The following is a 14,157-nucleotide window of genomic DNA, read 5'->3' as shown; positions in this document are numbered from 1 at the left end:
GATCAACCTCTCCAAGTAGTAGTAGAAGTAGGAGTGGTAGTAGTATTATCAATTATACAGAGTACAGTGAAAGTCTTACTTGAATATCCATCCAGCACACAGTGCATCACTTCTCTCAGATGCTGTGATAAACAAGATTGTATGTTAATACCTCGAGTATTCCTAACTTATTTTCCCATTACCTGAGACCTTTTGGAAAAACCCTGTAAACAACCCTTGTATGGTTAGCATATACTGCATAAATAGACATTTCAGTTAATCAGAGCAAATGCACACAGTAAAAACAGTCTGGCTAGAGGTCAAAGTTTATATGTACACACAGATTTGTAGCGAGAAGATGACACAATGAGAACTTAGGTGGTACTGTCATTGGGCAGGTGGATGAGTCACTCCACCAGGTAGACAAGAGACCCATAAGCTGTAGAAGAAGGCCATTGAGGCAGCAGAGTTTGTTGTGCTTTGTATTCTTCTTTTTGCGTATCAGTTCCAAATGATACAAATATTGCATGTTGTATACTTTGTTTACTTGATTCCATTCTAGTATGAAGAACTATTATGTCAGTGCCTGTTCATTTGACAACAATGTTCTGCAAAAACATTTATATGCCTGTATGTAAATATAATTAGTAGTGTAGTCATAGTGGTTAATGCTTCCACCTCACCTGAGTTAAAAAACTCACCCACTCATTGGATGTGTGAATCTGCACCATCTCCACCTTTTGCACAAGGGATAACAGTAATGGTTCCTCTGCTTCTCAGCTAAAGTCATTTGCATTTGGCCACTCTCCATGTGTCTTTGATTTATTTGATTCATATTTGCATACGCTTTCCCAATTGCGTGTGTTTCTTCAGCAGATCCAAAAAATATGTATGCTATATAAATTAGCCTGGTATGGAGGGTGACTACAAATTTGGGTGAGTAAAGATGGACATGCTCTGAAGTGTGTCCTGTAACAGACTAGCATCCTGTTTGGAGCTGATGCCTGTTTTCCTGGCAATGCTAATCCAATAGGGGACCCAGTAAAGGAAAGAACATCTTTAAAAAGTGATTGGATGAATGTACGGGGGAGCCACATTTATGTTTTTACTAGATTTAATTTCCAGTTATGAAAGTAATACCACTTGAGAGAACAAAATGATATAATCCAAAAAGTATCATCTAAGAGTATAAAATAATGGAGATGAGGTAAATGTTTAGGACAATGGGACAAAAGGGCTTCATAGGCAGAAACCTAGAAACAAGTGTAAAGGATAAACATCATAAAACCAAATAAGCAGACTCTGTGAATTTTCATTTAGTTTATATTACTCCGCTTTGAGGAAGAAAAGGGCACTAGAGGTTCTCATACCACTGAATATTTACACACTGACTTCCAGTCTAATAGAAGTGAAACATTTAGGTTATGGCAATTAGCCTGTGACTGCTCATCCCATTCAAGAAAAATCAGTGTAGCAGCATCTTGAAGATATCATCATACTGTGTAATTCCCACTTTGGAAGCAATTCTTTAATTTAATGTAATTCTTTAATATAGTCACTACATGGTGATATGATGTTCGGCAATTTTTTACCATAGACTGAACGTGAAGGTAATGAATATATACTTTTCATGATTTTGACCCTTTGTGTATTATATCAATGGTGTAAAGCCTTCCATACAACATTTTTGACTTGACAATGTCGCTGGTTCAACAACAATACGCACCTAGGTTTTTTGCTGATTTGAAGTATCCTCATCATAATCCCCCGCCCATCCCAAAAATTAAACAAATAATATATTTGTCTGGATGTCTGTGTTCTCAATAACTCTCAAAGCAGGCTAACTCAAGTCTGTTTTGGCCAAGCTGTTTCTTATGCTCATGCGTAAAGATGATTCGATATTAAACACATATTTCTCGTAACTGCCTAATAAAATGACAGGAAATAGAAGCAAAAATGCATTTTTTATAAATAAATAAACTTAAACAGATTCAAAATGACTTAATCCACCAGTCTACTTTATAAAAGAAAAATCAAAAAGTACACAAAGACAAAGTGTGTTCAAAGAGGATTGAGCTTTCCAGTTGAAGACAGAGTTCCTGTTCATGCTCAAGCCTTAAATCAGCAATATTTAAGAAAAAGTGCATGCATTGTGTGCACTGTGATAATACGACACTAATAACTTCAGATTTTCTTAATAGATGTTTCAGTATTGTTTGCATGCTGTTTGCTATTGACCTCTCTCTGGCCTTATTTAAGTACATTGTGCCATTGAGTCTGCTCTCAATAATAAACTTAGATTAAAATATTTTGTTGGCCATTTCTGCAAACAACATGGGGTAAATAAAAAACAAAATTTTTTGGATGGATTTTTCCCCTAAATTATGATGTCTCGGAGTATGTTAGTGGAATACATGGCCTTATCATGAAACAAAGCCTAATCCATATTTTGCTTCTGCATTTATTGGACCAATTCAACAGACATTTTCAAATAAGAGTGAGCATTCAAAATTACAAGATACTACATACTGCATATTGAAAATAACACTTTCAATTTGCAAAAATAGTGATGGCCTATTGGTACACTAATAATTTCCTTGCTTGTTTGTTCATGGTGTCTTCCCAGTGTTAGTCAGTCAATGGTATGACAATGTCTTTTTCATTTCTGTTTTTCAGGACCCCAGGAATAACTGGTGAAAACATCTCCACTTTGAAAACACTCTTGGATTGTTCACATCTGCAACTGTTTCTTTGACCATGGGCCCTTCTGTCTACTGGTTGTGCATGACGCTTACAGCAGTCCTCCTATGTGAAGGCAGTGCTTTGGAAACACCAAGTTTAAGTAACGCTGGGGCAAAAAAAGCCCCTAGAGTAATGAGCAACAAAGAAGATCCTCTGCTAGACAATAAAAAACAACCTAGTGTCCTTTCTCAGTTTACAAGGAAATCAGATCTTGGAGCTCAGCCATTTAAAGAAGAGGCAAATACAGGCAAACTCCTGCCTCAGACAAAGACTCATCAGAATCCAAACCAAGAAATACCCTTCCAAAATCCTCCTCAAGTAATAACTCTGCGGCTCAGTGGTGCCTGCACAAGCCAGGTTCTAGAGGGGGTTGATGGTGATGTAAACACGGATTTTGAACACGTTGTTGAGCCTGGCACACCTTTAGTGATTACTCACCGCATTACAGTAGCCCCATCCTGCTCTTGCACTGAAATTGATATCTCTGCTTTGAACCAGCGTATAACAGCACTTGAGAGCCAGATATCAGAACTGAGGCAGCAGTGTGGGGGAGGAGGAGGAGGATGTTGCCATGCTGCCACAGGTAAGAAGAATTTCTGCATTAGTTTACTTTGTTAAGTGTATGACATCAAGCATTATAAACCCACCAGTAATGGCGCACTGCACAATAATGTGCAGTGAATACACTTGACTTTCATAGTTTTCATCCTCTTTCTCTGTACGTTTAGCATTCGTTTGCTCAGAGGTTGATGCGCTTGCTGCTTCCTGAGCAGCTCTTCTTTTCTCCACCATAACGGCCCACTTCTTCTCTTCTTTCGTCGGCATCTTTTCGCATTAAAACTGATTAAGTCAGTGTTCATGTTACAATTACGTTTTCCTTAATATTTCACTTAAGCTTGTACTTAAGTCTTCAATCTGCTTCAAGAATGATTTAATATATGAAGAGATAGAGGAAGTAACAGCAAAGGTAGCAGGGATGAAAACAGTGCCTGTACACATGCACTGCATGGCTGCCCTGCTGGCCACTGCCGAGAGTTGATTCTATAATAAAATAAAATAAATAAAATAAAAAGAGGAATAACCTTGGAGGTCAATTATCACCCAGAAAGTGGATGGTAGACGTCACTTAGTATATGTGTACCAAATTTCACATCAACAGTTCAAATGGTTTGCGAGCTACATGTGATTTAAAATCCTGAATAGACAAACAGACAATCACAGTAGCGTATTATATAAGAGGATGACTTGCAGCTTGGCCCCTGAAACTCACTCATCTACCACAAACATACAATGTTATTCACTAAATATTCCAACTTCCAAAAAAAAATAAAACAAGCTCAGAGAGAAATGGTCCATTGATCAGTGCTTTTACTTACTGTGGTTTGAATCTGTACTTTTGTTGTAAACTCACATGTTTAAGAAGAACAAACAGAACACATTTTTTGACAATAGGTATTTAAAACAATGACTCCATGATTTTGATGGAAGACTGCAAAGGTTTTAGTCTAATGCAACAACAACAACATTTATTTATATATTACATTTTTATACAAATAATGTAGCTCAAAGTGCTTTACATGATGAAGAAAGAGAAAAAAGACAAAGTAAGAATTAAAATCAGAGAACACTAATTAACATAGAATAAGAGTAAGGTCCAATGACCAGGGAGGACAGAAAAAAAAAAAACTCCAGACGGCTGGAGAAAAAATAAAATCTGCAGGGGTTCCAGGCCATGAGACCACCCAGCCCCCTCTAGGCATTCTACCTAACATAAATGATCAGTCCTCATTGTATTCAGGGTTCTCATGGAAGGACTTGATGATGACGGTCACGGGAACTTCTGGCCTTTAATCCATCAATGTAGGGACATCACGGTGCTTTGATTAGGTGGTGGTGACGCATGTTGCCACCACAGAAAACCGGAAAAAGAACAGAAGAGAAAGTAGGGGTTAGTACGGATTTTGGAGCCGCCATGAATAGTAATGATAATTAATTGAATATGCAGAGCATCAGGATTAAGTTAAAATGAAGTTATGAGAAAGCCATGTTAAAGCAATGTGTTTTTAGCAGTTTTTTAAAGTGCTCCACCGTATCAACCTGGCGAATTCCTATTGGCAAGCTATTTCAGATTTTAGGTGCATAACAGCAGAAGGCCGGCTCACCACTTCTCTTAAGTTTAGCTCTTGAAATTCTAAGCAGATACTCATTTGAAGATCAAAGGTTACGATTTGGAATATAAGATGTCAGGCAAAGTACTGTACTCTTAGGTCAAGGAAGCAGTGATGAGAAAAGCAGTTGATTTTCATTTCTTTCATGAAATTGATGCTAAGATTCATTTTGAATGCAGTCTTGATCATAAAACATGAATCTCTTTAAACATTTTTTTGGGTGGGGAGGGATGTGTTTTTGCAAAGAGCATTACTTGTGGCATTAACCCCCATCTTTTGGCAGAAGGTTCTATGGTAGGTCACTTTCTGTTAGCACCACACCCATTTTTTTCTCTCTCATTGCCTATCAAAGCATTGTGTACTGTAATTCTGACAAGGGATGACTGGCTTACACAACTGCTCAATTGGACACTAATACAGGGAACATTGGCTATCGTTGTGCAAATTCACACCTCACAAGAACTAGCTCAAAGTTCAGTTCACACAGATTAAAATGAATAAACTCACTTCATAGTTCACCATTTCAGTTTTGAACTAGTTCATGTTCAGTTCATTTAGTATTTTTTAAGGTGTGAGAATAAATGACCCATGAGTTTACTTTTTTCATTTTTTCATGCCTTATATTAGGCTATTACAGTGTTCTTGAATAAAATACAATAATTATGACGACTTTTTTTATTTAAATACACTTTATTGAGTTATACCCAGCAACAAACATGAATAACCATATATGGTAGTTGCTGAAGAGCGTCAGGTAGGAGAGGACGCTGGCGTTGAATGTTCGCCGCTTCTCCCTTTGAGCTTTATGAGTTTTATATTACTAATTTATTATTTTACTTTTACTTTAGTTTTTAGTTAAAAAGTTTCGTACTTTTTTGTACTGTTTCATCGTCTGCCGTGGGTTTTTACGGATTTTACCGAGTTTTATTAAGTTTTAGCTGACTACTCACTTGTTGCCCAGATATACTGTTTTACCGTCTGCCGTGAATTTTACGGATTTTATCAAGTTTTGCTGTCTACTCACCTGATGTCCGGATGCCCTGATACCCGGATTTTCTGTTTTATTGTCTGCTTTGGATTTTACGGCGCTGTCTGGATAGCATCTCTCCTTTCTTCCTCGGTTAGAATGGCGTTCAGTTATTCCAGCTCACAACTCCGCCAACTTAATCTCGCAACCACTCCTAAAATTAACACCTCCATCATCAAAGAACTTGGACTCCTTCGTCCTCGATACACTCATAGAGGCTCCGGTCGAAAGTTCATTTTCCATAACCTGCCAAAGTGCTCTGCTCCCAATATTCCATCTTTCTGGTCACCTGTCGCACGTTTGACGCATCATCAGAGCACCGTCATTCCAACTACTATCAACTCTGAAAGTATCGTGAGATCTTTGCACTCCAGCATGGGAAACATCAGAGCTATTAGAGAAACACCGCGAGATTCTCACATCCCCGCCTGGATTTATTTTGTGGAGTTGATTCTAAGCTGCGTGGAGTGGATTTTAATGTTTTGTGACCAGTACAGAGATTGACCTCACAGTCATTAGTCAGATTTGAACTGTTTAACTCTCAATCCATCTGCAATAAAGCCACACTGATTGAAGAACACATCAGGGAGAAAGGACTTGACTTCATGTGTCTGACAGAAACATGGCACCAGTCAGAGGTTTACTCTGCCCTAAATGAAGCCTGTCCTCCTGGCTACAGTTACTTGGAAGCAGCTCGCAGCACTGGGCGTGGTGGTGGCTTAGCTATCATCCACCGTCAGGATTTGGGGTTGTCCCGTATCTTGATACCTGCAACATCCTCCTGCGAGTGCCTTGCATTTAAATGTAAGCCTCCTTTTCCCATGACTGTTCTCCTTATCTATCGACCTCCAAAACCCAACTCTGCCTTCATCCCGGAAATGACTGATCTTCTCACAACACTCTGTGCTACCTCTGCCAACATCATAATTCTAGGAGGTATAAATATTCATGTTGACAATCCCACAGGTTATCTCACAGCTGATTTCCTTGAGCTATTGGATTCTCTTAATCTACAACAACATGTTGATGTCCCCACACATTCCAGGGGTCACATACTTGACCTGGTCATTTCAAATTCTGCCTTAATCAGTAACTTACAGGTATATGATCTTGGTATTTCAGACCACAAAGTAGTGTCAATGGAGCTGCCCATTCTTTCCCCCCATATCAAACTAAAACAACAGATACATTTCAGAAATCTGAAGAACATCAATGTTGATGCCTTGGCCCTGGACCTTAAACTTCTCTCCTCTGACCCTACCAGCTCCCTCTCTGTTGCTGACCTTGTGGACTTTTACAACCAGTCCCTGAGCAGTCTCCTGGACTTCCACGCCCCCTTAACATCCAGGTCCATCTCATTCTCGTGCTCAGCACCTTGGTACACCTGCGAACTGTGAAAAATGAAGACGGCTGGCCGTGTCCTTGAGCAGCGGTTCAAGGCCTCTGGGCTGACTGTCCACAAACAGGCTTATAGGGAACACAAGAGGGCGTATGCAGAAGCTCTGAAGGTTGCACGGTCCAGGTTCTATTCCACCATCATCAGCAACAGTTCCAGGAACCTCAAAAAACTTTTTTCAACTATAAATCACCTTCTCAAACCTCCTTCACCTGCCCACTCTGAGGCCACCGATAAGAGGTGCAATATGCACATAAATTTCTTCAAACAAAAAGTTGATAACATCCGCTTACACCTCTCCACCACGGATATCCTGACCCCCCAAACTGTCGACCTACTGTCTGAAACTGTCCAGCCCCTTTGCTCCTTCTCTGTTGCCACACGGGAAGAGGTGGAGGATGTCATCAAGAAAATGAAACTGTCTACCAGTTCCCTGGACCCTTTCCCCTCAGCTTTACTGAGGGCCAACGTCTCTGCCGTCTCTCCACTTATCACCAGGATCATAAACCAGTCCCTTTTGGCTGGCCATATTCCTTCTTCACTAAAAACTGCTGTCATCAGACCCCTACTGAAAAAACCCACCCTGGATTCTGAAGTTCTCTCCAATTATAGGCCCATTTCCAATCTACCATCTACCATCTACATGCTCCCCCTTGGAAATGTCATTAGCAGACATGGTTTATCTTTTCACTGCTATGCTGATGACACTCAGCTTTACCTCAGGACTACCCCCACCTCCTCTACTGCTCCTCTGCCAATCTCTACATTGACTACCTGCCTGGAGGAGATAGAGGCGTGGATGAGGCTCAATTTTCTTCAGCTAAACAGATCCAAAACAGAAGCCATCTTAGTTGGCACATCACACCATCTCCGCTCTTCTACCATCACCAGTATCACTTTCGCTGGCCAAAACATTCCCCTTTCCACATCTGTCACCAATCTGGGTGTTAAAATGGACCCTCAACTCACCTTTGACGCCCACATCAAACACCTCTGTAAGTCTTCCTTCTACCACCTCAAGAATATTGCTAAACTCTGACCAACTCTCACCCTAGAAGATGCAGAGAAGCTTGTCCATGCCTTTGTCTCCTCCAGGTTGGATTACTGTAATGCGCTCCTCATCGGGATTCCTGGCAAGAGTATTCAGAGACTCCAGTATATTCAGAATTGCGCTGCCAGGATCCTGATGAGGGTGCGAAAGCATGACCATATCACCCCAATCCTGAAAACCCTTCACTGGCTCCCTGTTCCACTCAGAATTGAGTTCAAGGTCGTTCTCCTCACCCATCAGTGCATCTATGGACATGCCCCCCTTTACTTACAGGAACTCCTTACCCCTCATACCTCCTCACACACTCTCCGCTCTGTACACACTAACACTCTTCAAGTCCCTAGAACCAAGCTTCGCAGTATGGGTGATAGGGCTTTTTCATCTGTGGCGCCGAGGCTGTGGAACGCCCTCCCTGACTACCTGAGAGCCCCACAGTCGACTAATGTTTTTAAACGGAATCTAAAAACTCATCTTTTTAGAAAGATATTTTGTTAAAGCGTACATAGATTTTCTTACTTTCTTACTATTATTTTTGTTTTTAGTATGTAGCACTTTGAGATTTCTAAAATATGAAGTGCAATATAAATAAAATGTATTATTATTATTATTATTATTATTATTATATGCTTATATCCTCCCGGTCAAAAAAGAAATTAAATAGATGCAAGTATACATATAAATTACTGCTCTATTTCCAACTGTGTGACACAAATGGTGACTGTGAAGCCAGTGTGTAGGTGAAATAACCTGTTATGCTGTTGGTCAAAATTTGTGTCACATATTGTATGTCCAACAGGGAAAATATAAAGTGGCCTCGCAAAGTACGATGTTTTCCTAAAAGCGAAAGCGGAGCTTCACCGCATGCTTGTGTTAATGGGAGAGCAGCTTAAGCACAAGCAGGCAGACACAGAAATTACCTATTTGATTTTACATTATTTTTTCCAAATACAAATACATTGTACAAAATAAATATTCTTAAAAAATAAACTATTTGTGTTTATCCAAATACCATATTTGAATTCGGCTTCACCCCTACGTTACAGGGTAAGGCAAAATGTTTAATCTGGACCTAACCAGATTCAGAATGTCACATAAATTTGAACTAGCTCACGTTCAAGTTCTTCACAAGTTTACCGTTCTTAGAAAAATGAGCTTCTTCAATAAACACGCTCTCTAGAACTAGTTCATGCACTACACTGACATTGGCAATATAGCGGGTGGGATAAAGTATGATAGGGGATATCCCTAGCTAACATTGTCTCAATATTTGATTAGATGCAAGTAAAGGGTACTGGGATAGAGGTGAAGATATTGAGGGTCAATGATGTGTGTATTTGACAAGAACTAAACACGTCTTTCTGTGTCATTGTCACAAATTTTGCTGGTTGTGAAACACCATAGTTTTGCAAGTTCAATTTAATGCCGTAAAACAAGAACCAGACACTGAAAAAGGTTTGGGGCACATCAGTGACCCCATATAATGAAAAAAGTCAATCAAAAATTTAATGGTCTTTTCACAAAGATAAGGTTGACATCTTTTCAGATGGGAGTCCAATTTTGAACTGATTCAAAAATGACCGGACTGCAGGCATCAAGGGGTGGCTCTGGGAGGATGGACAATGGAAGTGATGTCAGAGGTGTAACGACTGACAATCTTCTGTTCTGTAGAACACACAGAACACAGCCCAAGCTACCATCACGAGAGCCCTTAAGCTGCCTCCCAAGTGCATGTGTGTGACAATGCGAATTACTGGCTCATCATAAATTGACAAAAAAAGATGAAATGGGAAATTCCATCACAGTTCATCAAGAATAAAATGACAACAGTTTATAAAAGCCAATCATAATCATTGCAACTGTTCACAAAGGACATGATCTGCTTCAGTAGTAGTTCAGTATGCTCTCTAGCATAGAGAAAGCAATCGTAGAAGTATAGAATTAAAATTTAAATCCACATCAGAGACAACCGCTACATACTGTATGTATTAAGACAGACTAATGTTAAGCATTTTAAATCAAGTTGTCAACATTGTACACTTTATTTGAAGTGCACCTTTTTCTGTTTTTGAAGACAAACAATTTGCATTCAAGCACGGTTTAATCGCAGTAATGAAGTTAATTAATGGTATAATAGTATACTAGTTGTGCTACCCATTTAAGACAGGTTGAAATCTAAGTAATCAATGTTCAGTAAATGTATTATCAGTTGATACATGAGTTGTCCATTTGGTCTGGCAAAGTAATGTGCAACTGATCCCTTTCCCTCTTTTTTTCAGATAGAGCCACCTGTTTTTGTAGCTTCCACTTGACGTTACTAGTCAAATTGATAGGTCTTAGAGTCAAAGAGTTTAGCTGGGAAAATGCAACACTCTTTGCTACCACTTTGGCCTAGTTTAGCGACTCTAGCCTAGTTGTTTCCTGATATGCACATTAATTTATCATTATGTTTCACTCATCCAATGCCCACCATGCAAAGTTCTCTCACATTAGAAGTGCAGCTATACAAGCCTGATCTGCAATAGAAATAAAATATTGCTGTACTTCTTTATGTGCACTGCTATGTGCCCTAATAAACACAAATTATCATCAATATACTAATAATCTAGTTGTCCGTCAATCACTTAGAATATCGAACAACTATAGAAAGAACTTTAAGACAGAGAAGCTCTTATCTGGAGCTCTTATTATTATTATTATTTATTCCTTTTTTTACTGCTATGTTAATGGCATCATTTAATTTTGAAAAATTATTTATCCATGGGTGCTACCACTTTGTGTGTTTGTTTGTTCTGACACCACCCTTTGTGAATTTGGCTCTTGAGGCTGCCACCATTTTGTGTTTCTGGTTGTTATTATACTGTATGATGCACATGTCACAAGATAAATGCCATCATGACAGCCACATTGCAAAAGATGGACATGAACATTAAACAGTGTCTGAACATTGCTGCAAAATATGAAAATGATTTATTGAGAAAAGTAAGTTTCTTAAGCACTGTTTATTGTGAATCTGACACAAATTTAATGAACATTTGAATTGATGACCTGCCTCCCATTCATTAAATTTATATTCACAGTAGTGAGCCACAACTGGAGTATATGAGGATTATTAATTTATTTATTTCACTGCACTGGTGATTTGACCTTCCACCTGTTGAAGCATCTTGGATATGCAAACTACAAATATTCTCATTCTGATAATGTTTTCATTCACTTTTCTTTAACCTTTAATCAAGAGTTTTACACGTCTCTCTGCAGACTTTTACTGACATTCTATTAAGCACATTGTTGTCCAGTGAATAACCTGATACTGGGCTGGGCTTGTGACCAGTGAATTAAAAGGGAGATGGGTCTTCAATTCAAATTCTTGGACATGTCTGAGCACACTCCATTTTTGTTCATGAGTGTGTTTTCCAGAAGCACTTTATTTGACAATATGTTAGTGAAAAATATGTTTTTGGGATGTTGTGAGTATACAACTGGAAAACATGTGGATTATACATCATGAGTTCTGTGAAAATTTTTGATATTGTTTGATACTGTTTTCCAGCACTGACCTTCATCCATCCATCCATCCATTATACAACCCGCTATATCCTAAATACAGTGTCACGGGAGTCTGCTGGAGCCAATCCCAGCCAATACAGAGCACAAGGCAGGAAACAAACCCTGGGCAGGGCGCCAGCCCACCTCAGGGCACACACTCACACACACACACCCACACACCAAGCACACACTAGGGACAATTAAGAATCGCCAATGCACCTAACCTGCATGTCTTTGGACTGTGGGAGGAAACTGGAGTACCCGGAGGGAACCCACGCAGACACTGGGAGAACATGCAAACTCCATGCAGGGAGGGCCCGGGAAGCGAACTGCGAGGCAGCAGCGCTACCACAGTGCCACCATGCCGATTGACCATCATAAGATATTTAATCTATCAGAAATGTTACCTTTATTCTGCATGTAAACACAAGAGTAAAATTTTTCTTGGTTATCACTACAAATTACAGTGTAAGAAACGTATACAAGATATCATTTTTGGGTATTCTTTTTGGATATTCCTTTAAGCAAAAAGAAATGACTGACAAAAGACTGACATTATATGAAATAATTAGGCTGATAAAGAGGAACCAAGGTTATCAAAAAGAAAGAGAAAAAGACATGTTATGAGGGTGTATGTTCCTTAAACCCCAGATACTTATGGGACTAGGAATATTAGTGATATGTTTTAACTGTTTAACACTTCTAGTACCTATTGAAAATAAAATAAAAATCTCCAAGCAGTAGTTGACTCAGGTGGCACAGAATATTTTACAAGTTGTATTTTAGTGCACAAATAAAAGCTCAACCTTCTCCAAAAAAAAAAAAAGACTATTAAAAGAGTCCAATTGGTTTAACTTTCATAGGAGTTTTTATTCTACCTATACACATAATGTCTGGTCTTCTTCATAAAGAAGAATTGTGAATTGGGATTAATAAAGTATCTATCTATCTATCTATCTATCTATCTATCTATCTATCTATCTATCTATCTATCTATTGTGGACGAAATCTCAGACCCGACAGCAGGTGCGGTTATAAAGCAGCTTTATTTTCAGAGTCACGGTGAGAAGAGTTTCAGAAAAGCAGACAATCAAATATACATGACAGCGTCAGGGCTCTTCTGAACCCCGTCTGTTGGGTGGGGTCCAGTTTTATACCCCTAGAATGCGTAATTTAATATCATTATAAAATGTAACAGTCAACACATTTATTATACACAAACCTTTAGCCCCTTCAACGCCCCTTGTGCAACATGATTTCTTGGCCCCTTTTGTTATGGCGTTCAGATGTAAGCTAAGGGAAAACGTGATAAGGCAGACTCATGTGTGGAATGCTCAGACCTTGAGTCCTTTGCACAAACATTTTTCTGTTTGCTAAAACAAAGCATGCTATTACATGGTTTTGTAAAGCTTACTTCTCAGACATGAATTAGTACAAGGGAACGAAGAGAACATTCGTCTTCCACACTATCTATCTATCTATCTATCTAAAGTACTGCATATGTTTAATTTTCATAATAAACTTGTAGGGTTCTCTTGGTTTCTTAACACAACCAAAATTAACTGTAGAATACATTCATTATAATCCTGGGAAAGCAGGTGTTTTTTAAGATTTCTAAAGGTATATAAACCAACTGAAGTTTATTTTGACATTTCAGAATTTTATTTGTACATCTTTTGCACACAGAAATCTTTAGAGCTACCAGCCTAACAGCATTAATTTAAAATTTGGTCCATCTAATTTTTATGAAAGCTCTTGTTCAGTGGGCCTTGAACCTCAGTCAGTCATGTTGAGTGGCTTGTCTACATACCCAACTATAAATGTTTGAAATAAACACTCCCCTGTTTTCTAAACCTTCCTTCATAGATCTTCCCAAAGTCACCTCTTGACTGTAAGTGCTGGCTGGAAGTGGCTTTTAAACTTGGCTCACCTTTGTAACTGCATTTAGGGGTTAGGCATGCCTTCTGGAACCACTGGGACTGTGCTCTTAGATTTCTCCCAGTTGTCTGTGCAGATATACATAGAAGTAAACCACAAATACTTTGCCAGACTGTTCTACTGCCACCTCTCAGATTTGGGGTTTTACTTAAATAAACTAGAAATCCTCTGGCCTCTTTATCCTATTTTATTGGTCCCGAAGTTGTTAATTCAGAGACAAAGTTCAAAAACAGAACACCTTCTAGCCATGGTTTTATTCCAGCTGGCCCCCTGGTCCTTATTCTTGACATGACCACATGGAGCCCTTTTT

General features: G+C 39.0%; 1 protein-coding gene across 1 annotated transcript in view; it reads left to right on the top strand.

The window, feature by feature from the left end:
* Positions 1-14,157, top strand: part of LOC120539034 (tenascin-like) — an 89,513-nt gene that overhangs the window by 8,246 nt on the left and 67,110 nt on the right. Inside the window, exon 2 of the mRNA XM_039768724.1 lies at positions 2,656-3,304. Within this exon, the coding sequence (XP_039624658.1) occupies positions 2,737-3,304 (568 nt within the window). The 5' untranslated portion in view covers positions 2,656-2,736. The remainder of the gene's footprint in view (positions 1-2,655; positions 3,305-14,157) is intronic.

The sequence above is a fragment of the Polypterus senegalus genome, chromosome 11 (genome assembly GCF_016835505.1).
Source record: "Polypterus senegalus isolate Bchr_013 chromosome 11, ASM1683550v1, whole genome shotgun sequence".
NCBI lineage: Eukaryota > Metazoa > Chordata > Cladistia > Polypteriformes > Polypteridae > Polypterus > Polypterus senegalus.
The sequence above is the reverse complement of the archived record's forward strand: the minus strand, read 5'-3'. Positions and strand labels throughout refer to the sequence as shown.